The sequence below is a fragment of the Betta splendens genome, chromosome 16 (genome assembly GCF_900634795.4).
Source record: "Betta splendens chromosome 16, fBetSpl5.4, whole genome shotgun sequence".
Classification (NCBI taxonomy): Eukaryota; Metazoa; Chordata; class Actinopteri; order Anabantiformes; family Osphronemidae; genus Betta; species Betta splendens.
The window spans coordinates 16,158,159-16,183,338 of NC_040896.2; the positions used below are offsets into that span (position 1 = coordinate 16,158,159).

General features: G+C 48.4%; 1 protein-coding gene across 6 annotated transcripts in view; it reads right to left on the reverse strand.

Annotated features, from left to right (window-relative positions):
• LOC114843112 (F-actin-uncapping protein LRRC16A-like) overlaps nt 1-25,180 on the reverse strand; it is a 30,159-nt gene that overhangs the window by 4,205 nt on the left and 774 nt on the right. For 2 of the 6 annotated variants that reach the window (XM_029129350.3, XM_029129349.3), the window contains exons 2-34: nt 23,697-23,794; nt 16,513-16,563; nt 13,337-13,396; nt 12,596-12,717; nt 12,392-12,489; nt 12,215-12,285; nt 11,989-12,062; nt 11,817-11,892; nt 9,842-9,930; nt 9,460-9,554; nt 9,113-9,199; nt 8,433-8,536; nt 7,868-7,945; nt 7,331-7,407; nt 6,782-6,886; nt 6,563-6,632; nt 5,878-5,889; nt 5,503-5,584; nt 5,308-5,407; nt 5,117-5,171; nt 4,162-4,334; nt 3,858-3,926; nt 2,748-2,841; nt 2,544-2,642; nt 2,329-2,457; nt 2,080-2,211; nt 1,829-2,004; nt 1,484-1,571; nt 1,240-1,380; nt 958-975; nt 607-673; nt 260-480; nt 5-114 (exon numbers count right to left, since the gene is read on the reverse strand). In XM_029129350.3, coding sequence (XP_028985183.1) covers nt 5-114; nt 260-480; nt 607-673; nt 958-975; nt 1,240-1,380; nt 1,484-1,571; nt 1,829-2,004; nt 2,080-2,211; nt 2,329-2,457; nt 2,544-2,642; nt 2,748-2,841; nt 3,858-3,926; nt 4,162-4,334; nt 5,117-5,171; nt 5,308-5,407; nt 5,503-5,584; nt 5,878-5,889; nt 6,563-6,632; nt 6,782-6,886; nt 7,331-7,407; nt 7,868-7,945; nt 8,433-8,536; nt 9,113-9,199; nt 9,460-9,554; nt 9,842-9,930; nt 11,817-11,892; nt 11,989-12,062; nt 12,215-12,285; nt 12,392-12,489; nt 12,596-12,717; nt 13,337-13,396; nt 16,513-16,563; nt 23,697-23,794 — 3,121 coding nt within the window. The remainder of the gene's footprint in view (nt 1-4; nt 115-259; nt 481-606; nt 674-957; nt 976-1,239; nt 1,381-1,483; nt 1,572-1,828; nt 2,005-2,079; nt 2,212-2,328; nt 2,458-2,543; nt 2,643-2,747; nt 2,842-3,857; nt 3,927-4,161; nt 4,335-5,116; nt 5,172-5,307; nt 5,408-5,502; nt 5,585-5,877; nt 5,890-6,562; nt 6,633-6,781; nt 6,887-7,330; nt 7,408-7,867; nt 7,946-8,432; nt 8,537-9,112; nt 9,200-9,459; nt 9,555-9,841; nt 9,931-11,816; nt 11,893-11,988; nt 12,063-12,214; nt 12,286-12,391; nt 12,490-12,595; nt 12,718-13,336; nt 13,397-16,512; nt 16,564-23,696; nt 23,795-25,180) is intronic. The other 4 variants (XM_029129353.3, XM_029129352.3, XM_029129351.3 and 1 more) reach the window with 3 other exon arrangements.

Sequence of the window (25,180 nt, forward strand, 5' to 3'; positions counted from 1 at the left end):
TTACTTGGAATCCATTTTGGTGACTTTTTTGGAGAAGAACTCATCTACCCCCTCATCCACTCTTCCCATGAGGCCGTTCTGTTCCCCATCCTGAGATGCAGTACTGTTGATTTGCTGAAAGAAAACAAAGGGAATCTGAAACTGATTGTGGACCATCGGTCAAATCTACTGTTGAGATTTTCCAACTCAGACCAAGTCATATCATAATTATATTCACTCCTTTAATGGCACAGTACTTGCTTCGTTCAGCTGTACTCACAGGGACTTTGCTGGAGTGTGTCTTCTTATTTCTACGCGGCCGTAGTTTGGTGAAGTGCTGCAGCTTCTTCTCCTCCTCAGACGGCAGCTCCACAATCGCTCCTGATGGGCGGTGCTCCAGTTTGGGCAGGACCTGAGACGGTGTTGGTGGAGTCAGAGATGACGTGTCCTCCACATGGATAGGCACATCCTCCAGGGCCTTATCTAGGTCAAACTCCATCTCTGTGAGGTCAAAATTCACCTTTACTATGAATCCATGAAGAGGAATCGCTTCAAAATCGAAATCTGAGCAGACAAAACCAGCCACTGTCACCAGTATATTAAATTTAAACAGTATCGACTGCTTACCAAAGGCACGGGACACTGGACGAAGCATTCTGCTGTGGATGCTTTTCCTCTTGGAATTAGGAGTCATCTGAGGAGACCAACAGATCATCACTATTAACAAAGGAATCATTAAAACTAAATAGTAGTGGTTCATCTGTAACATTAGCATATGGCATACGTTTAATCAGGGAACTATTTTAAATACTTTATACAACCCATAAATAGAAAAAAACAATCACAAATCATTCTATCGTGTACAGAGTGGGTGAGGATGTTACAGCAGAGCGCACACTCCAGCGAGTGGCAAGAAAAATGAGGGCGTGAGCAAAAAGTGGACAGAAAAGTGAAGAGGGACAGTTCAGAAATACTTACACTGGTGCAGCACAGAGTCTCCGTGGAGCAAAGGTAGAAAAAGGAGGAAGAGAGGAAAAGAGAAAGAGACAACACACAGTAAGGCCGAAGACAAACGGGAAAGATCAGAGGCGGCCATGACAGCTGGACACTGTAAAGGTGGACTAGTGGAGACGAATCCAACCAAAGGGGTCATATAAACACAGAGAAGTAAATACAATGGGGTCATATTAGGACAGGTCTCTGCAAATCCTCTTATTTCCCAATCCAACATCAGTACCAGGTGAAGCTACCACCACCTACCATGCACGTCTCCAGGTCATCCAGCCTCTCAGCCTCCAGGATCTCAGCAGACGCTCGTCTGGGGATCTTTTCTTCGGGGACGTCCATGTCCACGGACTCCTGCTGTACCAAAGGCCGGCCTCGACAGACCAGATGATCTGCCTGAAAGCCCACGAGAGAGAAAAAGGCGATCAAAGAGGGTGATGAGTAATGTTCTTTTTTAAAAATATAACAGCCGCTGTGACTGAGAGCTGATAGAACTCACCAGCGTGTGTTGTGAAGTGGAAAGAGCCTCTAAAATCTCATCAACAATGCGGTCAGACAGAAAGGACGCGAGGCTCAGCTTCACCTCACTGACGGAGGAAAAGACGTGGATAAGAAAACAGAGCCACATCGTAGCGTGCGCACAAAGTCATGGACGGACACACACACACACACACACACACACACACACACACACACACACACACACACACACACACACACACACACACACACACACACACACACACACACACACACACACACACACACACACACACACACACACACACACACACACACACACACACACACACACACACACACACACACACACACACACACACACCTGATTTTGTTGATAATATCCACCCCAGACTGCTCCAGGAGGGTTTTGGTGACAAAGCTCTTGGGTACAACCATCCTGTCTGAACTGGCCTTCATCAGCTCTGTACGAAGATTGCTCCTCTTCATCACATGAGGACACAGAGACTCGGCTGCATCCACCATCGACACCAACAGGGTCTGAAAGGAGAGTAAATGAATGCAAAAATCAGCAGGTTCAGAAGCCGCAGCTGCACGTGTTTTCCTCAACGGTACCTGCAGCTGTTGGTCCATGACAGTCGTCACCTCCCCAGCCATGGACTCCAGTTTCTCCTGGATCGGTCCCACTGACAGGCTGTTCACCTCCTCTCTGGAGGCTGATCCGAGGTGGTAGAGGTTAGGGAGCAGCTGGAAAGAAGGGAAACATACCATATGCTCCTGTAGCAGCAAAACCACATGCAATAGAAGTGATATTATACAAATATAAGCTAATGTCCATAATCCACATAAAACACGTGTCCTCACTGTTTTGGAGTTCCTGGCGTCTTTGATGAGGTTCTCTGCTGATCTGACGTCCTCCACGATGGCGTCTGTCTCCGAATTCCTCAGAGAGTTCAGGTGGTCCTGCACCTTCACGCAAATCCTGTCGATCATCTGCAAGAACAGAAAGAGGCGGCGTGACTGGGTGCGTGCTCAAATACAGGCGTCAGTGGCCTTCTTGGCTCGGCCTCGCTCCACACCTGTTGCGTAGTTGTGGTCACGATGCCCTGCTGAAGCCGATACGCCTGCTCCTGCAGGTATTTCCTGGTTTCGTGGTTTCTGTACAGGTAGTTCTCAATCTGGGGGGGAAAAAAAAAAATCAAACAGCGACATGAATTCACCCGCGCGCTTCCACAGCACAGTCCATTTTATGAGCAGGAACACATGGGACCCGTTATTAAGACCTTCAGCAAAGCGTCCTCGGTCTTCTCTGGGCTGGCCTTCAGAGCCTGGGAGGCGTCGATGATGGGGATGGGCATGAAGCGAATGGTGAAGTTCCTGAAGGACACACAGCCAGGGGACATTACTCTGCAGGCAGTTCAGTGTCAGCCCCATTGACTTCAAGGGTCATTTGTCATTATGCACATTGAACCAATTACGTGTGTGTGTGTGTGTGTGTGTGTGTGTGTGTGTGTGTGTGTGTGTGTGTGTGTGTGTGGGGGGGGGGGGGGTTGATGGGGCGGGGACAAACCCTCAGCTGCTCTAAATCTAGTCTATTACTGAGCAATAAGGTGGGAATACTAGAGGCTACTGATCCCTCGCAGGGTTAATATGTCAGCGAGGCAGGAATTATAGCAAAGTCACACATCTTTACTTTGACACGTCTGGCTTTAGTTTGACGCAGACACAAAGTAAACCTGTCAGCGATGCTGTACATCTGATCTGTACACCATTTTAATTTAAAAAAGAGTCAATTCAAGCCTTGACACAAAAGACGAGAGATGTGAGGAAATTGACTGAAAAGAACAAAAATGCACACGTCTGAACAGAACAGAGAAGATTTCATTGATGCAACAAAGGCTTAGTGCAGTTGGGAAGAAGAAATGTGCTGCTGGGAGAACAGGTTCGATAGAGAGAGAAGCATGTACAGTCCCAGGTGCACATTTAGTTAGAAGCACAGATGCTCCACTCAGAAAACCACAGGCAGAGATACAGTTGACACAGATCTAATTTATACTGTCTCGGCTCGTATTTCTATAGACTCTCTTCCGTTTTGCTCTCTCCTTCCTAACTCTGGTCTCTTTGTTGTGCCGTGTCTTGCGTTTATCATTCCTCACTACCTCCTTCCTGTCGCCCCACGAGAGAAACTTCTGACAGAATTAGGAATTATCTGGATTTTTACATCTGATGAACAGTAGAACTGAGATACACAATCTCCACATAAACCCCTGTGGGGAGACACACACACACACACACACACACACACACACACACACACACACACACACACACACACACACACACACACACACACACACACACACACACACACACACACACACACACACACGTACTTCTCCAGAGCGGCTGCTACATCCTGAAGGCCCTGAGGACTGGTGTTGTTCTTATCCCAGATCACAGTTCTGCAAAAAAAAAAAAAATTTCATACAAGCTCAATTGGAGGCAATTACTGTATGAGATATTCATTACAACACTTAAGTTTCTATTTAGTGAGAGGGAACAGGGGCTGTGTCTAGCCAAGCAGCCTCCCACAGCTCACTAAATTAAATGTTTCTAATTACCTTCCTTTCAGAGGACTGTTCAAAGTGAGTTAAAGTATCTATGATAGCGTGATGAAGCCATTCGCTCCAAACTCACCGGAGCTTGGAGTTGATTTGCAGCGCCTTGGCCAGCATCTTGGCTCCCATGTCCCCCATCGCGTTGCCGCTGATGTCCAGTCTGGTGAGCGAGGAGTTACTGCCGAGGGCGTTCAGAACGATGCTCAGGTCCCCTTTTAGCCGGGAGTCTGCTAGAGACAGTGACGTGAGGGGCTGGGGGGGGGGGGGGGGGGGGGGGGGGGGGGGGACAGAGTGGGAGCATCTGTGTGGGTTAAAAACTAATGTAACACTCGTCGCAGCATCAAGTGGACTCTAAAATGTCAGTGATATTATGATTCAACACTCCACAGGGAAAAAATGAAACATTCAGCAGCGGATCAAGTGGACTTGTTAGTAATCTGAGGGCTTACAGACCCCCCACAGTGTGTGTATGTTTAGCAGACTGAAGCTGCTTTATGATGCTGGGGAGCTGGCCAAGCCCTGCCCTTTACAAAATACAGCATTACATCTGCAAAGAAGAAAACTGAATTATGAGGCGTTTCCTCTGTAATGAAGCTTAGAAGTTCAGCGTCTAAAAGCAGAACGCTGTCTGTTTGTGTAGTTAGAGGTGTACTTTGTGTGTTACTGGCTGCCTTCATGTGCGCCTGTCTCTTTGGATTTGTACCTTTCCCTTTTCTCTTCACTTTCCTCTGTATTCCATCCACTCGCACAGCCAGATAATCAGCTCACACACACACATACATAGACCAGGAACCAAGAGACCAGTCCAGCACAGAGCTCCTCAATAATACAATCAACGCAGCACATTGACACAAAGCAGAGACCACTGGAAGCTGGAGATACAGTAGTCATTTTATTTTATTTACTGCAGCTTCATGCAGCTGTGAAAAAAACAATATCATATAGATAATATAAAGTTGTCAGGTATAATACACAATCATTGTTTGATGGAGGCTACTGTCCCTCAAAAAGCCAGACAAGTAAAAAAAACTCACCGACTCTTCTTCCTGAATCATGTGAACCAGACTGTCCAACACTGGGGCAAGGTTCCTAGAGCAGAACACATTAATGCATAAACAGTGCTGGAATCATTACATACAGTAAAGGTCCTTGTGTAAAATATTAAAGGATGGCCTCTACAGTGGGTTTCCATCCCCTAACAAAGCCTATGGCTCTGGATCCTTACTTAGACTTGATGTTGGTGAAGTTCTTGCCCAGAGACAGGTGTCGGATGGAGCGGTTCTTGGCCAACCAGACCAGCAGAGTGGACAGGTCTGAGTCCAGGCCTGAGAAAAGACCGTCACACCTTTAGTAACTGAGTTTAACGGCTGACTGATCTCCGTGGGGTTCGGTCGTTTGAGGCTGAATAACATCAGCTCACCGTTGTCAGAGATGTCCAGGCTGGAGATGTTGGGGATCTCAGCAATGCAGCCCTCCAGGATCTGAGAACCTCCAGAGCGCAGCTGCAAAGACAAACCAATGTCCAATGCTTTATACAGCAACATCGCGTGCATCACTGCTCTAACAGAAAGCCACTAAAACAAGAACTGTACATAGCTGGACTAGATAATTATCATTCTTTATGATTTTAAATACCACACATACAGTAACACAGGATGTGTGCAGCTGGATGCTGCTTTCAGATTAAATCGCTTGATTTCACATCCAATGGTAGAAACAGACTTTGAGAACAACACAATTAGAAAAAGATCAAATTGCAGATTAAAATGAGCTTTTAATGATCACTGGTACTCACACAGTGGCCGAGCTGACAGAGGCATTGGGAGGAGAGAACAGCGTGTCAGAGCGCAGGCGACAATCACGGCAGAACAAAACGCACAGATGCCTAATGATGGCACTCGTGCAGCCACAGCCACATACTATTGTGCTGCCGCCACCGAACCGTTCATTAAGGCCCGGGCAGAGAGCGAGAGCCCGACACACCATTTCCCACTGCAGCTTCATCTCGGGACGATTTCTATAGAATTCTGGAATTGGATTTCCTGTGTAATTTGTATGCGTGCGTTATCTCTAGAAATCCATTGAGTGCGTGTTATCTGTTCTAGAGGGGAGGGGGGGGCGTGTGGGCGTGAAGGTTGTGATGAAACAATTAGAGTGAGAAACTGACCCCCCCCCCCGCGTCATCCCTCACCCTCCACCCATGACTGCCGTCTGCCAATTACTCCATTATGCAGCCTCCTCTAACAGCGGCCCGCTTTCACCGACCTCTAGCCAAGAAGGGCCCTTAGAGGAACGCCAGCACTGGTGGGAATGAAGAGGAGGGGGCTGTCACCGTGTTCGGTGGCGTTCAGGATGTGGAGGGCTTAAATCAGGCTTAATGAACGTGGACAGATTATTTAACAGAGGAATCAACCCACATGCACGTGTGTGAGGTGACGACACACACACACACATCCTGTGTGTGTCACCGTGGGCTTTACCTCACAGCAGCTGAGGTCCAGAGACACGTCCTTCACACTGGGGTTACTGGCCAGGCCAAGCAGGAGCGCTCTGGAACCACAGCATAGAAGGTCAACTACTTCTACAAGTCATGTATTTAATAACTTATGGCAACTTTTATTGGTTTTGAATATGTAGTAGATGGACAATATTTAGCATTTTAGGTCTACGGATGTGCAGCTTTCACGTGTTGCTCTCACTTGAGGGCCTCCGGCGGCAGCTTGGTTCCCGACACGTTGATGGAGCTGAGCGACATGGCACTACTGAAGAAGTGCTTGAACGACGGCGTCACGTCTTTGCCTTTCCTGCAGTGGGACGAACACGGCCAACATGGAGCTCTTAGTATAAAAAGGCCTGTGACCCATTTTATCTTTAGTATAAAAAAAAAACTGGGCGAATCGCATTTGCAGCAGCCCCCTTCCCCCACCTACACCCCAGCAGAAACTAATGACCTCTATTCCCTTGATGAAGTCTTCAGATCCCAGGAGATTTACTGGTGAGGGAGATAATACTGGGAACTGGTCTCCATCCATCTGACCCATCGTACACACGAGCAGCAGCATCTTCTCAATGTTAAACACGCTTGAGAGGGTTCATACACCACACCACGCTTTGCATTGAGCTTGTGTAATGACTCTTTGTCACCAGCAGGTGTCACACACACAGATACGGACTAAATAGACTGTAAAGTGAACACATACACTAGACAGTCAAACCGGCCTTTGTGTATTTTAATCACAGGGTCCTACCTGTGAGGAAAGATGCTCTTTGACACATTGAGCACAGCGAGATGCTGCGCTGACCCTCGCAGCAGAGCAGAGCAAACCTGGAACACACACACGTACAGTACGTCACCTTAAAGTCCCAATCTCCAGCCGATTTCTTTGTTGTGATCACACTTTAAAACTGTGTTGTTTACTGCCTCCACCCCTCAGCGCTCCTAAGGGTTCAGGACTGTGTGTGGATATTTATATCCAATGTATGTAAATTAAACCATAAATGATTTAGATGCTAATCAATATGTTCAGTGACAGTCTGACAGCTGGCAACTGCTAAACTAATCAATAAGCTGTATTTGGCTCCCAGACCCACATCGATACATCACATACAGTATTCAAAGTGCAGCCCAACACAGATTGAGTGGGTGTTCAAACTGGATTAGTACTGGATAGCACTTCATCTTACGCTCGCTGTAAAAGGAGGAACAGCAGAACTGTGATTCTCAGATCAAGTTTCGTTTCTGCACTTCTCATCAGACGCTTCCTCCTGCATGAGCCCTGACTCACCTGGTCCAATGAGCAGTCAGTGTTGGAGAGGTCAAGGGTCGCCAGGCTGTTTGGTTGACTGAGGAAGTGGTAGAAATGCTACGAACAAAGCACAAACAAATGATGAGACACTGCAAGATGTGACCACAGAACAGAACTACTGTATGTGAGTAGCATGAGTCAATCCCAATGCACATTGATTCACATTCCTAATACTGAGCTGGTGTAAGATGCAATTTCTCTGCTTTGGGACCAATACAGGCATTCATATCTTCTTATTTTCATCTCATTTAATTCTCAACAAAAAAAGTTATTTTTTCATGTATGCATCATGGTTTATCCTATAGGGTGAGGGCTGCCTCACAGTAGAAGGTTCATCCCACATGTCTGTGTCTGAACTGATGTCAGGTCTCCAGGCATCAATCCTCTCCTACAGACTGACATTACAACTGAATTATAGTGACATTTCAATTGGACATCACAAAAGCTCACCTCCAAACGGTTGCAATCAATGAAGTGACTCAAAGTCTAAGTTGTGACATGGATTAGAAGCATGCGGGTCTGCGTGCATGTACATGTACTGTACCTGCATGTCATCTCCTCGGAGGATATTCCCTGAGAGGTCCAGATGGACGAGGCTGCTGGGGATGGACGTGTTGGCACTCAGTGACTGGCAAAGGCTGTTCACCCCTGAAACACACACACACACACACACACACACACGTGATGATGGGTAAAAGCCGTACACATGAAGACAGGTGAAAAAGAATAATCAGTTAAATGTCTGCTGAAAAGGCAAACACAAAGTCGCTCCATCCTGTTGGAGCTTGGATTATGGATTGGGCCTTTAGCAGGATAAGCAGGGCTCAGTTTAAGCAGCACAGCCGTCTCAACCCCCCTACACTGTGGCATATGACACCATAGCTCTTTACTGGGAGCGCTGCAGTGTTTATACTGGGTCCCTTGCTTTGGATGAGAGCCAGAGGAACCACCTGTAACTGTAAAATACGGACATTTAATAAGGCTTATATAATAACGGGTTATGGCTCCAGTTACTGATGTGCTTGTTTTGCTTCACAGTGTTAACCGGCCAATAACTAAGGGTCATTGGCTGGTGAAAGCAGCTCCATTGCATGAAGCCACTGGGCAGCCTCCAAATTAAACCAGGAAGCAACACAGTAAGTGACTGATTTACTTTACATAAATCAAAACAAAACCGTTTAGCTGCAAAACCTCCCCACTTGTTCCCACATGTTCATGACGTACCTTTAGGTGATAATGAGGTTTTGGAGAAGTTTAAATGCTTGAGTCCCATGTTAAGTTTGGCAAACTGAGCACCCAGTGAGGAGATACCTGCAGCAAGACAGTGTTCCTCTTATTGCACACACATTTAAAAACCCTAGTAATTAGTAAACTGTAAAACATGTATAAATACTAAAATATTACATAGTAAAGTTCAATGTATTTCCATATAACACAGAATCAATACACAGAACAATTGTTTCACCTCATAATGGAACAGCTTTCCTTTTATTATAGATTAGTCCCAATCTCACTAACTAAAATAAGACAACGTAGTGACAATATTCATCAGCCTAAAGCAGCCGTCGTACCTCTGTCCTCCAGGGGGTTGTTGGCAAGATTAATGGTGGTGAGTCCTGAGCTGGGGTTGTGGGCCAGGGCAGTCGAGAGCTTCTGGGCAAAGTCACTGTGGAGCGTGAAAGAGTGCATCCATTATGTATGAGTGACCAGTGTGTCGCTGCAATGGATCAAACGCTGCCCACAGCAAAACATGTCTCTGACTTTAAGAAGGTAAAGTAGCTGCTACAAATGAAGTCACTTTTTACCTTCACCTTATAAATGGGACTCAAGCACTGAACCATTCACTTTAGTTGCTGGTGTTATCGTCTTCAAACACGTGCTTCTGGCTAAACGCTGCACGGTGTTCTTACAACTGGTTGATTCCCAGTCCTCCAATAATTTGTGTCAACGTACGTTTTGAGTCCCGCGTTGTCCAGAACCAGCTCCTCCAGCCGACTGGACCGAGCCACCACACGAAAGATCTGCTCACACACATCTGCTGGCTGGAAACACACAAACACACAAACGCTGTGTTGGCGTTGACAATATGAAGGTTGAGAAAGATGTTACTGGTGCGAATTTCATGGATGCTTGTGTTCCAGCTGTTGTTTTTTTCATGTCTCAAATTTAAAATAAAAACAATTCATTAACATATTCTGCTTTGAGGCTAAAAGAAACATTCAAGGTCACAGGAAAAACACAGAACTGCACCACACGGTGTTTTCTCTAACACAAACTGTGGCGACGCTGAACCTGACAAGCTCCCACTTAACGAGCATCTCTGCGTGATGAGGAGAGGACTGTGGACCCTAAAGCAGGAGAAACTTGTCTCGCATCTGTGGTCTGAAAACCACAGGAGACGGTGGAATGAATCCATTCATATTTAGATCCAATTAAAATTTCAGCAGCTGGATGTCAGTGTCCCACCTAGATGTTCACTGACCCAGTTCCCCGCGTGCTGCGTCATACCCAAACACACGGAGAGTGACTGTAAATTCAAGTTGAGCCTCTAATAATCTGGTCCAAAACACAACCATCCGTAACCTTTACAGAACTGAGCTGCACTGCAGCATTATTGTTATCTCATTGCTCTACAATGGGCTGTTTCTCTGAGCCTGGAACCTCAGTTTAACACTGGCCACATTGTCCTATATTGTTATCTACAGCGAGGGGGTGAGAAAGGAGAGGGACAGAGAGAGAGAGAGAGAAGAAAGGGGCTGTTGTTTTGTGTTTACTGTGGGTGTTGCAGAAGAGACATAAGAATAATGGAAAGCTGCAAACAATGACACACAATGGGAAGGAAAGCGCAGATATGACGGTGGAGGATTAAACCTGGTGAGAGTGGAGCAACAAGGCAGGGAGCGCACACACACACAGGCCTCTACTGTACAGTATGTTCTACAAGCACACAGCTGTGAGGCACCGCGTAGCACTCATTAAACAACAGCACTGACTCTGCATGCTGCTGCTCTATCTCTCTCTCACACACACACACACACACACACACACACACACACACACACACACACACACACACACACACACACACACACACACACACACACACACACACACACACACACACACACACACACACACACACACACACACACACACACACACACTCAAAAGGCCTCTCATCACTGCTGTCCTCGCTCTTCCTCTTCTTCTCCTCCCTCGTCTTTTCCAGTTCAGCATCTTGATTGGGTCACGGGACAAAACAGAGGAGGAGCAGCGTAATCCCTGGCCGTGAGTGGTGTGTGTGGGATTAACCAGTCGGCCGATCTCCCTCGTTCATTCGACGTGCTCAGACTGTGCTTTAAGCTTGGGGCTGGTTTTAATGTGTCACATTTAATTCATCCTCTAATGTTCCTCTTAATGACGCCTTAATTAAAAATACAAAACACCTCATCAAACTCAAAGGGAAATAGTTTAGTCCAACACACTCATCACTATCCAAACACAAACACAGTAGCAACACCTGTGGTTAACAGGCATAACAAAATGCTAGAAATGTCTACACCCACACTATAAAAGTCTAATTATCAATATTAATGAACACTAATCCAGATTAGAAAGGAAACAAGCCAAGACACAAGATACACATGTGCCCATGTGAGCGATAGCATCTCAATGTGCTTACGGCAAACTGAGGAAGAGGAGGAGATAACTGGGGAGGAAGGTGCTGAGACACTGAGCCCCTTTGTCTAGTTAGGATTAGTCTTATCACAAGGGAACAGGAGACTGATCCTCAGTCTACAGACAGCAGGAAGAGGGAGGAAACAGAAGGGGAAACACATGTACATATTCATGAGCTGATGAAGGGGCAGAATGAGACACTCGGTTTCATCGGCACGGCCGCAGAACAGACGGTAGAGCAGGTACTGACCAGTTTGTAGTCCTTGGTGGAGAGCTTGGTAAACCACTGGTTGAACTCAAGGACCGCTATGATGGCCACCAGATCCCTGAGGTGAGGAGACAAAGCCACAATACAAAAAGTCAGCATCACACATCCACCTCGCTTCATTCCTCCATCCACTAATGCCCTCCCTGCTCCGTACCTGTTCTCCAGATGGCTGAAGTCCTGCAGGTTGAGCTCCCTGCTGTCTTGCGTCAGATAGATGGTGTCCACATCCTGGACGCATCGAGTCACGCGTTAGTCAGTTGATCAAAGACGATGAAAACATGCTGTCACACGCAGTTCTTCCGCTCTCCGTAATCATCAACACGGGGAGCTCTACCTGCCGCGGCCCCGTTCACCCTCATGCAGTGTTATGTGATACTGACCCACTGTACTTCCTCTCTGTAAGGCAGCCCCAGCCAGTCGCAAACACATCTGTAGAGCTGAGAAAAGCCTCCTGCGCAGGAGAGACCACACGAAGGCATGCGTGTTACACACACGTGAACGCGACGTGACTCATGCTGAGGTTATTTCTCATGCGTGTAACGAAAGCCGGCTCCCACCGCATGGGCCCGGTTCAGAGGGCGTGCTGTTCTCCCACAGAGTCTGCAGGGAGGTCAGCCTGTCCGGAGGCTCCATGCTCAGCTTCTTCATCACCTTACTGAAAAAAAAACCAAGAGCTGTGTGTTGTTTCTGCAGACGCGCTGTATGCCGATGATCTGTGTACATGAGCTGCGTGTTGGATGACAGCGACGGGCTGAACTCACCCAGGAGGCAGACCAGGACATATCCTCAGCAGACAGCTTCCTATGTGAGCGACGACCTCATTAACCTCCTCGGTGGAGAGCAGCTTCACGGAGAAGGAGCCTCGCTCGTACTCCATCAACAGCTGAAAGGACGTCATTGATTAGTGACTGGCGGCGCCGAACCTGCAGAACAGCTGCTTTCACCACAGCCATTAGTTCAAATGTCATCCATCTTCACACGCATGTGCTACATTTGATCAAACTCCTTCCACTGGACTTCGCATTACAATTTATTCCTCATTCTCTCCCACAGCTGTAAAGATTAAAGCTTCCCAGCAGGAATTAAATCTCCCGTCATCCACCTGTTCAACAGCATCCCTCATTAGGATTAAGATTCAAACATTTACTGACTGAACTGTTCAGCGTTCGCTGCAGTTCTGAAATGCTAATGTCAAGTCATCTACAGGTCAGCATTTAAATAATCTGTGCTGGTTCCTATCAAACGCTGAAGACCACACGCCAAGATATTAAGTGATCTGACATCTCCCCAGATTAGAGGGTTAAAAGGGTTCAGCTGCAGAAACCGTGTGGTTAGAGATGGATTATCATACTTTGAAGTTACACTAGATCCTGCCGACCGACTGACGGATTGCACCAACGCTCCATCTTCTCCAGCTTTCAACTAACTAACACAGACATGAGAGTGGTCTGAGTCTTTTGACTCGCTGAGCCAGAACATCTATTGGGTCTCTTATTATGTACCTGTGTAGGTTTGTTACAGGAAATCCCCTGGATCTCCAAATAATTAAAGGAGTGTTCCACCTGGAAAAGAGCACAACAGTTACCAGCCTGTGTCTAATTACTGTAGGTCTTATGACGACAAGAACAGAACACAGAATAAAGTATACGAATAATGTATAAGTGTAGTGTGTGTGTGTGTTGTATATAGATGTGTTGTTACAGTACTGTATATACCATTAATTGTTTTATCTAGAATCTCAAAGAGCACAAAGAAAAGCAACCCCTGCATTCTGACTCCACCTGGGCCTGTGCCGCTGCTGCACACAGCTCCCTCTGTTCGCCTGTGTTTGTCTACGCACAGCGCGGAGCTCGAGGGCACGCCGGGCAGGGAGGCCAGACCGTTCCAGGTGGGCGCTGTGTTCCTGAGGCTTGGCACGGAGATGAGAGGAGGGGGAGGATGAGCGGACTGTCTGTCTACTGTCTGTGGGTGTGTGTGTGTGTGTGTTTATTCAGGGCTGCCTGCGGCTACTCACATTTAATACAGTCAGTGAAACACAGCACTTCATAATGTAGCAATGTTTTCCTCATTTCCTCGTTGGCTACTACTAATATTTGAGTGCTGTTACTGTATAACTGACTGATTAGTTAACAGTTAATTGACCTTGTGGCTACGTTAACTCCCACTGGGCACTGGGCCTCTCCCTTTAACCTTTATCATAATGTCACCATGGACACCACAGCTACAGTACAACAGTCCATGTACAAAAGTGCTGGCTGCATATTTGTCGATTTGCAAACTGCACACATCCGTCTGTCCTGTATGAACCGCTGCGTAGTAAAGTACAGTAAGTGGTCAGTAAGTGTGAAAGCACACACACACCCACACACTGGTCTCTGTCAGCGTGAGCGCACAAACGGTTATGAGCCGGGGCCAAAGCGTCACGCTGGGAGGTGCAGGGACGAACCTAATTGCATCGTCACTCATTCGTCCCCTGTCCGTCTGTCGCCCCACCGCTTGTGAGAAAAGCAACTCTGAATCATGTTAAAATAAGAGGATGACTTCATGCGAGTACTGTTTGTTTAATTGTGATCTTTACGATGCTGTCGAGACGCGTATGTTTGATTACCCAAACAAGAGGCCACAGGAAACCAACACGAAAGCGAGACGAATGACATAGAACACAGAAGTACAGTACGTGTGAGAGGGACGCTTGGAAGGAGACGCTGACAGACTGCACGACCCTAGAGCTTCTGAAAGGGAGCCAAACCATCAACCACACACACACACACACACACACACACACACACACACACACACACACACACACACACACACACACACACACACACACACACACACACACACACACACACACACACACACACACACACACACACACACACACACACACACAGCGAGAGGGAAACCTCAGCAAGAAATCCTCAGTAAGCATTTAATCCTTCAATATTTGAGCCTCAGGCTGCACGCTGAGGAACGGTATTGATGCAAACTCAACGCACCCACTGTTCTCCTCTGGCATACGTGCATTGCTGAAATTCCCCTTCCACAAACAAACAGGTCAAATGCATTGTCTGCGCTGCATTCAGACGGCGACGAGAACGAGTAGAACCTTTTTGGCTTCGATTCAACAGATGCACATTTCAGCTGAATACGGGAATCTGCATCCCCTGATTCAGTAGCTCAAACAGTGACTGGAGGCTACTCTTCATTTGCAGTCAAGTCATGTCGACTGTAAAATAGATTTCACTTGAGGACAAGTCAATAAAGGAGGAAATACTGTAACAGTCAGCTTTAGATGGATGCTGGCATCTTTTAATAACAACGGTCTGGAAGCTACCGCTACTGTGAGCTTTTATATAATAAGGAAAACATCACTGACAATAAAGTGGGTCATATTTATTATACCAACCTTTTCTTTCATTTTAAATCTTTTGAATGATAAATTAACCACAAAAGAATTTAGCTCTGTAGCTCTAATTACAGTCTCAGATTCCCGAAATCCACAGCTTTTTCCATTATTACATTTTTAAACCACATTAATTGAATTCCTGCTAAATTGTTTGTTGCTATTTCAATAATCATGCTCTGATACAGACATTTTAAAAACGCTTTGCTAACAATTTACCACCTGAATAATTGGACGATAATGACGAGAATCTTAAATTGCAGTGAAGTCCTTGAGAAATTCAAATAAACAACTAAGGCACATATTTAATTGGATTTGGTCTGGCTCTTATCTTTGCTGAGTGGGGGAGGATGCTGGAAAAGTAGGGGACGCCTGAAAATGTTGAACACATGGGTTTAGAACACAGGAAGGGAAAAGGTGGTTTGTGGCCATAATCTGACAGCAGAGCCAGATTAGAAGAAGAGGATAGAGATGTGGTGGCTGCAGTAGAAAAACCTGGCAGACATCAGAGAAGCCTGAGCTTAGAAAACAAGAGCTCAATGGACTGGAAACATGTGAAACATGGGCTCCTCCTCCCAGTCACACTGGACAGACCCCGGATGCATCGCATCGACTGGAAAGGCCTATTTAAAGAACAGCCATTAAGTAATTCCTGGAGCTGGAGCTGCTCATGATGTTATGTGGAACTTGTGACGAGCTGCTTTTTCCCCCCCAAGAGCAGATATCATCAGAACCAGTCTCAGGGAACAGTTGCTGCACTGTTTGCGTGAGGTGTGGGACTTTTCTATCGCCGCATGGCCGTCAGCAGATGCAGTTCGCTCCGTATGAAATCACATCTGATGCAGTGTTTATTACCACTGGCCAGCTGTTGGGACGGGCAGGCGAACATCTGCACTGGGTTAGTTACTATGATGCTGCTTCTATGGGGAGGCTGTGGTGGAAATACTGGTGAAGGTGATGACAGATGTGTTATTACTGGTGAAGAGTGGCCATATGCACTGAATTACTACACCACAGCTTCCCATTAAGGAAAATGATGCCAACCAGCACATGCCAACAACTGTGTCCATATGCTACTATTCAAATTTGATCTTGTAGTTTGGAACACTTTCTTTTTTTTCAAATGTTTAATGGACGACCCGGCGTTGAGCTGCATGTGGTGGGGCTGCAGTTGTTTTTTTTTTATCCTGTCACGATGAGTTTACGTCCAGACAGGCCCATTGTGTATGTGCTGCGCTATGATGTGACAATAAAACGTGCTGCTCGTACCTTGGTGGGAATTCGTGCCGTCAGTAAGTAGGCTCTGTGTGACGCGAGAGCCTGAAAGAGAACAGAGGCAAAAAAATATCAACATGACACATTATATAATTCAATCAAGTGGCCTTGAAAAGTCACTGGGTTTATTGTGATAGCTTAACACGTATCTGTAAATGTTTAAACAAAGATTTATCCAAGTGGACGGTCTCTAGACAATCCAACAGAAGAAAGGTCTGATGAAAGTTCAACTTATACAGACTCCGCTTCTGCCAAGGTTGACCTTTAAACAAATTAAAGAGGCACCGACATCTGCCTTTGTGCCCCACAAATATTAGAACTCGCACAGGACATAGGTCGAGCCTTTGTGAATGAACCATGATCATCGCAAGAAAATCTAAGTTAAGGTTAAGATGGTGAAATAGAAGTCTGTGAGCACAGGAGAGGCTGACAGACAGCTGGAAGGCACACAGCATACTAACAAGTGCAGAGCGGGAGAGGAGGTGGAGAGAGAGATCACGGGCTGACGTGATTAAAGTAAGCGTCGCCCTCTCTCTGAAAGATGTAGGGATCAGAGGCGAGGGTGGAACGGGGGATGATATCTCCCAGCCCTCTGTGGCCCGGCCCGCGTGCTTTGACGTGATGGAGGCAGACAGGAAGGCCTGCGCCACCCGAGATAGCCTCTAAAGAGCACCCGTCGCCAGCGCTGCAGTCAAACCGGGCTCCCGGACGCTCCGTTAGCGGGGGGTGCGTTCAAAGCAGCGAAACCCGTGGAGCTCGGAGAATAACACAAGTGATTTGATGGAAACGGAGGGTTCACGGATCTGTATAGAAGCCGGCGGTGGTGACTAAGAGCATGATGGACATGTCTGAGGAGGCAACAATTCAGCTGAGTGCTGGGGAATCATCATGTTTAATAAAAGGGGTGGACAACAAGTTAGGACTCATAATTAAATAAAGCACTGAAGCAATCAGTCATCAGTTGCCAAATAACTAAAACAGGCCTCACTGACTCATACTCTAGAGCTTCCTCATCCATGCTGGGGTTTTCCCAGCCTGCACTGGCCCCGTGCTGCCCTCCAGAGTGGACACGGACCCCCCCCCTCCATCTAAACCGGCCTTAAAGCCCTCAGCGTCACCCGACAGCCAGTGAGGCCGCGGTGTCCAGCATCCGCCTCCAGCTCCACTCAGCCAACCAGATGGCAGCAGCACCGGAGCATGACCACTGGAGCACAGAGCATCTGCTGCTACACACTGTCTGTCGCTGTGAAATACACAGACACCAGTGCTTTCACATACAAGATAACTGCGCGCGCGCGCACACACACACACACACAAACACACACACACCGTCAAAGACTCGACCCCCTCCCGTTGCCCACTCCCTCGTGTTAACTCTCTGTCACACGCATGTGGTTACTATGGCAACGTCTAGCACATAGTGCTTACACACAGTGAATATGCACACGCATGGACTCGCTGACAGACAGACAGACTCAAAGTAGCAGCGCTGCAGAGCCAGGACTTGCTGGAGAATGTCAATGAGTTTTCACCCGCGTCGCCGGCAGCCAGGACGGCCTCCACTCACTGGATCTCAGTAGGAACCACCAGATATACAAAAGCCACTCAGCTGTGGCGGGGCTCAGCCACGGGATGCCTCCCCCCACCATGCTTTTACACATTCATCACGTCTCGGGGTGCATCCGTACGCCAATGGACTCAACACAGTGTTTTTCCGCATGAGAGACACTGCTTCAACCACAAGACAATCAGAAATGACAAAAATGTCCCTATTAAAGTCTGAACCACAGCACAGACCAGAAACGGTAAACACACTCTTTATTGCGTAACTAATGGCAACAGGCACGTGTGTCTGTGTGTAACATTAATGAGTCATGATGTGCTTGACTGCAAAGTCAAACTGTCAACGCGGCACAGTGGAAAGAGGAGCGTTTTATCAAAGTAAGCAGAGAGAGAGAGCGAGAGAGACAGAAAGAGAGAGAGAGAGAGAGAGAGACAGAAAGAGAGAGAGAGAGAGAGAGAGAGAGAGAGAGAGAGAGAGAGAGAGAGAAATGAGCTGAGTGGACACCAGGGAGACGGGGGAAGGGCACGGCGAGTGAAATGACTTAATAGATTGTAAGTGCTGTTTTGCTGATAAGGGGCCAAGATTTGAATCCAATCAGAGGGGAAGATGTTCAGTGAAGGGAGGTGTTTAAAAGCCATTTGATCTCCGTCTAAACCAATGCTGCTGGCATGACTCCATGTGAGCGCTTAATACGCCGGAATCAATGAGCTCTGCCTGAGTCCAGCTTCCTGTCCTGCACCTCTCTGCAGCTCCGTAATCCCTAAATGTGCTCATCCTCCATGTAGGGTGGACTATTTTTTATTAATTGTTCCAGTTGTGTGGTCTGTGTGTGCATGTGTGGCTAAATGTACTGAAACTAAACGCTGGTGTGTGTGTGTGTGTGTGTGTGTGTGCTCCTCTCTCGGCTGTTTTCTGTGAATAAGTGGATGGTGTAACATGGTGTAATAAGGAGACTGCTCCTCAGTAGGCAGGAATAGTACAGTATTACTGCATGTGAGGCTCCACTGCTGTAATTGTGCATTCATCTTTTCAGAATGGATCTGACTCTTCACAGAAAGCTGAAATGGGCCTCTTTGACTCAAGTCACATCTCATTGGAGGCAAAGACAGAGCTTCAGCAGGTGCCGGCGACGTTTAGAATAAACACTACTGGGGCAGGTTTAACTCACAAACAGTCAAACCTGGGCCTGACTCAAGCACGTCAAAACATCCTGGGAACAACCTTGAGCACATCATTAAAACCCTGTTTAATCCCCCTTCGCTGCAGAGGAAGCAGACTCTTCTGCTTTCACGCCTGCAGCGGAAGCCGTCTCTGAAGCTTAAAGATAACGCTTATCTGCCTGGAAGGACTGGGAACAGTGGGAAACGACGGGGGAGAGTCGGCCGAGGTGGCGTCGGATTAGACTTGGCCTGAACAGCACTGAAGTAATGGAGGAGAAATAACTGGACCTCCAGTACCACCGGTGCGACGGCGCAGCTGTGGCGCTGGACCTCCGGCACGGCGCGAACGCGTGCGTCTCCTTTGTGCACTGAGACAAAGAGCGTGATACAAAACCCACGCTAAATGTCAGGTTTGTGAAAAAAACATCATGACGCTAAATGCACCGTTTCATTATCTGAAGCCGAACCCCGGCCCACGCTGATGCGCGAAGCCCTCCCCGCGCGGCGCCGGGAGCCGAGCACAGCATTAACACACACGCATCAATTTTCTTTTATCACTGCCCCGCTCATCGCGATGTGTTTTACTGGGGAACAAAGGCGGTACTTCCTCCACGCGTCGGATTGGCTGCGCCCGTCGGACGCGGCTGCAGCAAAGCGGAGACGTCTCATTCTCACACGTCCATTGTTTTTTTTTTGTTACTGGTTGCTGGTTGTGACTCCAGTCTGAATAGTGGGAGTCAGCGACTGTACAGGGTGTTAAATAATAAATGAAACCTATACAATTCAAGATGGGGCTTGTGCAGCGTTTGACAGCCTGAACCTAAATCCTGGCTACAATAAACCGGAATATTTTAATGTCTTTTACGACCATTATCTCCTCTGGATGGAAATCACTGCACCATTAACAAGCTTAAAATATTCAGTGACACCCCCCAAATTGTACACAGCGTCCAATGGCCCAGGGATTAAACGATGTCTGCTCTCAGATTAGGATTACAGCCTGGGTTGGTTTGATGGAAGGGCTCCGTCTCGCAGCAGCGTGAGCCTGCAGGGTGTCCTCCAAGAACCGACTGCATGTGTTTAGGTTACGGAGACAGAGAATAATCACAAGGCTTCCTTCATTCATCAGCATGCCAGCCAGACACAATGGGGAGGTTTCCCTTTTCTCACTGCGGGGGCGTGTGTGCAGCCAAGTGATGTTCAGCCAAGACGCCTAATACAGTAAATAGAATATCGCTGCAGACGGAGAAAACCAGAGGGCACGAGTGGAGAGCCGGGTTAGATGGTGCTCAGAACAGTGTTTGTGCAGAGAGACACAGGCAGGTACGGCTGAGGGAGAGGATAAAGGGCTGGCAGAGACAAAGGAGGGGGGGGGGGGGGGTAGTTATGGGCTGGTGATGGCACTACCCCAGAGCTTCAGCGCTGCCAACACAGCGCTACAGGGCCGAACGCTTTGAGTAACAGCCTTTGTAGAAGAGGAAGACGGCAGGACTGGAATTATATTGGGATTTTAACAGTTTGTGTAAAAACAGCAATTCTGGTTTGGGTTATTTTCTTTTAATTCACAAGCTGTTACTGTGAATGGAGCTGAAAATTTGACATCCAAAAGGACGGCCGTGCCATCATTCAGCACAAACATGTTCTGTCACCATCGGAAATAGTGATAATTTTTAAAAATAATACTAAATGACCTACAGTAAAAGCACGAGGAAGCGCTGGGAAACAAGCAGGCGGCCGTGTTTTTACTACAGCATCACTGATTGGCTGCACTTTAACGTGACACAATGCACAAATGTCATTAACAGCCGATCAATGTGGACTCTGCGACCTACAAACCCAATTCAGTGACACGATTCAGACGGGGCAGGTTCAGTTCAGACTCCGACTCCGATAGTAACGCTGGAATCATACACATTGAAAGTCAATAGCGTGAGATTATCAAAGCAAACCTACTGAGCGTTCGCCCTGAGGCAGAGTCAACGACATTAGCGCCAGCGTCTGAGTGACGACGGCCCCGACCTGAGATAATGAAAACGAATGGCTGCGGGCCGGAGTTCAGTGGCTCTTTAACATCTGCCCAGGGAGCTTTGTGTTGCGCTCTCGTGGGCTGAATACACACTACGCCCCCCCTGTAACACATTACCCGTTCAGCTCCGTGGGGACTGGTCCAACGGAGGCACTGAGCAGATTATAGGAGGCGGCGACGTTCAGCCGCGTTCTGACAACGCGGCGAGAACGGAAACACTCGCCCGGAGAAGACGCTTTTGCTTTTAGGCTTTGTTCCCGAGGAGTTGGATCCAACGCGTGACGTGATCCCGTTGCCAGGTCTGGTGTTGAGCAGCGTCTGCTCCAGCTCCAGCAGGAGCAGGGAATGAGTCTATGTTTGAATCCAGCCAAACGTCTCACATCTGGACAGCCGGTTCCATCTTAATATAATGGAAGTGAAAGAGGAGTCTGACGCGCTTCGCTTCATCCACTACTAATTATCAGAGGCAGCGCTACAGTGATTACATAAGGGCTGTGTTGTTCCCAGCAGGGACACTGTGACCTGTCTGACACGTCTTCTCTGCCTGGTTAACTTGGAGTCCCAGCACAATTATAGTAATAATCAGCGCAGCATCGCGATGGGAAGCGCACTTGCAGTTCTTCCAGTTCCTCACTGCTGACTCACTCCCGGATTCTGGCCTCTTCACGCAGAAACTACTTATTGCACATCCTGTGGGATTCTGTCCCTTCACTGGTTCAGTGTTACTGTGTCACAGTAAAGATTAAGATCTGCCTTTATTCATTGATGAATGTGCTGAGTCGGGGCCACTCCCACTGTACAAACAAGCACTGGGAAGCAATAAAGCAGCTAAGTACTGGTGACGGTCTCCGGCTTGGACAAACACACGCCATCCCTTTATTTACACAGGAGGTCAGAGCCAAGCCTCTAGTTCTGGCTGGTCGTATGTCTGTGTGTGTGTGTGTGGGGGGTGCGAGTGTCTATTCCTTCAATGTTTCTGGAGCAGCTTCCTCCCAGTTTCCCACCGTCACTGGTCCGTCAGGGCGCAACAGTTCCCCTCCATCCCTTGGGCCCCGCAGGCTGAACGCGTCCCAGCGGCCGCTCCAGTCGCCCCTCCCTCCTCCGGGGCGTGTTTGATGGACCGATCTTATTATCTCCTCCATCTTCAAAGGAGAGCGACGACTGTATCCATCAGGCCTCAGTGTGCTTAAGAGATGCCTGAGGCGCTGCAGCGGCTCCCAGTCTGAGCAAGGCTGGACCGGGAGGGAAGGAGAAGGCGCCGGTGTGCGCAAAGCGATGGAGGAAATCAGCATATTGCTCCCTTCATTATCTTCATAGCTCACACTGTGGATCTGTGGGAAGCAGATCAAGCTGCGGGTGCAAATCTGCTGTATAGAGCACTGAAAAAGGGAGACTACGCAGAATTAAAACGCAAAGGCTTCTAGAAATCATGTCCCAATCTGGATCTGAAACCATGTGTGAATGCAAGGTCCACTGTGACAGGCTACACGTTTACATTCCCTCTGGGCCACTTCCTCCACCGCAGCAAACAGCGGTTTATTTGTTCACTGGGCTCAAGCGGAACGCTGATGCAACTCGCGCAGTCGTTCTCAGGCTCCGCGCTCGGACGGAGCGCCAGAACCGCTCCGCTGGAACTCCTCGCCTCCCAGTACCCGACTCCCACTGGCCTCACGCTGACGCCGTGCACCAACGGCCGACTGCCCCGGAATGGGGAGGGAGGAGGCCTGAAGTCACAGAGTTCCACCGCTCCCACAGCATTTAACAACAGCTCCTCATCACGGTCTCTGCCGGGAGCGACGGGCGTCTGGATGCGGCCCAGAGCATTTCACAGCTGAGCGTACGGTACAGTATGGGAGCAATTCACATCTCAACGCTACACACACACACTCACACACAGACTCAGTCAACACATTCACCCACAGCCACTGGCAGTCAGCCGTCCAACTTTACAGGCCGCGCTCCAACGAGGTCCTGTTTTAACTGTCCTGCGCTTCGTTGCCTTATCAAGTGCAGAAAGAGCCAATGTGAATAATTAATGACCTATCAGGTATTAATTATTCAAGATTGAGGAGATTTACTGCTCCGCGGTCAAAGGTTAATGGCCTGAGCTGCTATTGTCACGTAGCAGTGACACACTGGGAATGGACAGAGGTGCCACTGGATGAATGGATTAAACCAGTGAGTCAAAAGTTGGGTTTTTGGTCATAAACACTACAAAGAAAATCATGCGACCCATTTACAGAAGCACCCGACCCATCGTTTACAAGACCTTCAAGGAAATGAGAAAATATTAAAGTGATGGAAGGACGACAACCCCGGTCCCCGGAACGAGACAGGAGAAGCTCGAAGTGAAAGGCGCTGAGACAAGCGAGAGCAAAACAGGCTTTTTGACGTCTAAAGAGCAGAGAAGCTAACGACGCGGACTCACCAGGACTCTGTTCTCCGTCTTGTCTCCTTTGATCTCCAGCTTGACTCTCCTCCTCAGCGACAGCTTCACCTTCCTCCCCACCGCGTCCCTCACGCTCTCTGCGCAGGACGGGAAATGAAGAGACGCAGTCAGATACCAAGCAGCTGGCGTGCGTTTGACACAGCAGTGATTTATGACAAAAATGAGAACCTCACAGAGACACGATCAAACCCAAAGATAAGTTCATCCCCAACTTCAGCAGAACACACAGAGCTGCTCCCACAGGAGGGATGAGTCCCTATTTCTGCTGATTAGAAGGAGCCTCTATATTTAATGAGGCCGATATCAAGTCCAATTTAAACACACCACGGGACCAATGATCTTTGTTGTACTGTCTCTCTCTATCTGAGCATTTCTTTGACTGGGTTTTGTCCTGCTAATGAATAAACTGAACACACACACACACACACACACACACACACACACACACACACACACACACACACACAATTGTTCACACCCAGCTGACGGGGGAACCGGCTTAAAGAACAGAACTGGGTCACGCGTTCCCCTCGCGCTTCCCGACCAACCACACAGCAGCTGAGGCAGAGCGTGCACATGTGTGTGTGTGTGTGTGTGGGGGGGGGGGGGGGGGGGGGGGGTCTGAGCGACTACATCTGTGCTGGCATGCATGCGTCCTCGCCTTCATGCTTCCTCCAGCCATCGTCAGATCAGAGCGAAGCTAACCATTAGCGGACAGACACACGGAGACGTTTCAGTGAGCGGTGAAGCACACTCATCTGCTCAGTCACTCCAGCTGTGACAGGAGTGGACCTGTCACCGCTCACCTGTGGGTCCCACGCGGCCTCGTGCTGCTCCAGGAGCAGCGACGCAGGCCGCTCACAACAGTTCCTCTTTTTAAATGGTGAAATCAGATGATTTGGGGGGCAGCGGTGGGTCAGTTGGTGAAGCAGGTCCCCAGAGACCGGAAGGTCAGACGCTCGAGGCCTAACTCCCCCTGCCCACATGTCCAAGCGTCCCTGGGCAAGGCATCGAACCCACAGACGGCTGGGAATCCTCAGCCCAGAGTTTGCACGAATGCAGCACAAACAATAACTGTTCACCGATCCAGACGACACCACGGGTCAACAGCACCGCTCCGAACCTAGTGCCGCGCTGCTACAACGGAGGTGAGGGAACCTCAGAAGCCTGAATGAACGGTGCTCTGCCTCGTGCTGCTCGGTGTCTGTCATAAGAAGAACCATGTTGGCTGAAGCGTTCTGACTCACGGACTGAAGGCATGTCTGACCTGCCAACACTTTCCTACGAGCGTGATCCACCGTAACGCCCGTGACGGGACACCGGAGGCTGTGTGCGCGGCGGATGAACAAAGGGATGGAGCTCGTGTTTGTCTAACGTTCCGCGGAGGTGTCAGACGCGGAGCTCCTCTGTCAAACGCCGGACGCTCCGTCCACACTCAGAAATGAGCCACAGCGGGACTCTCG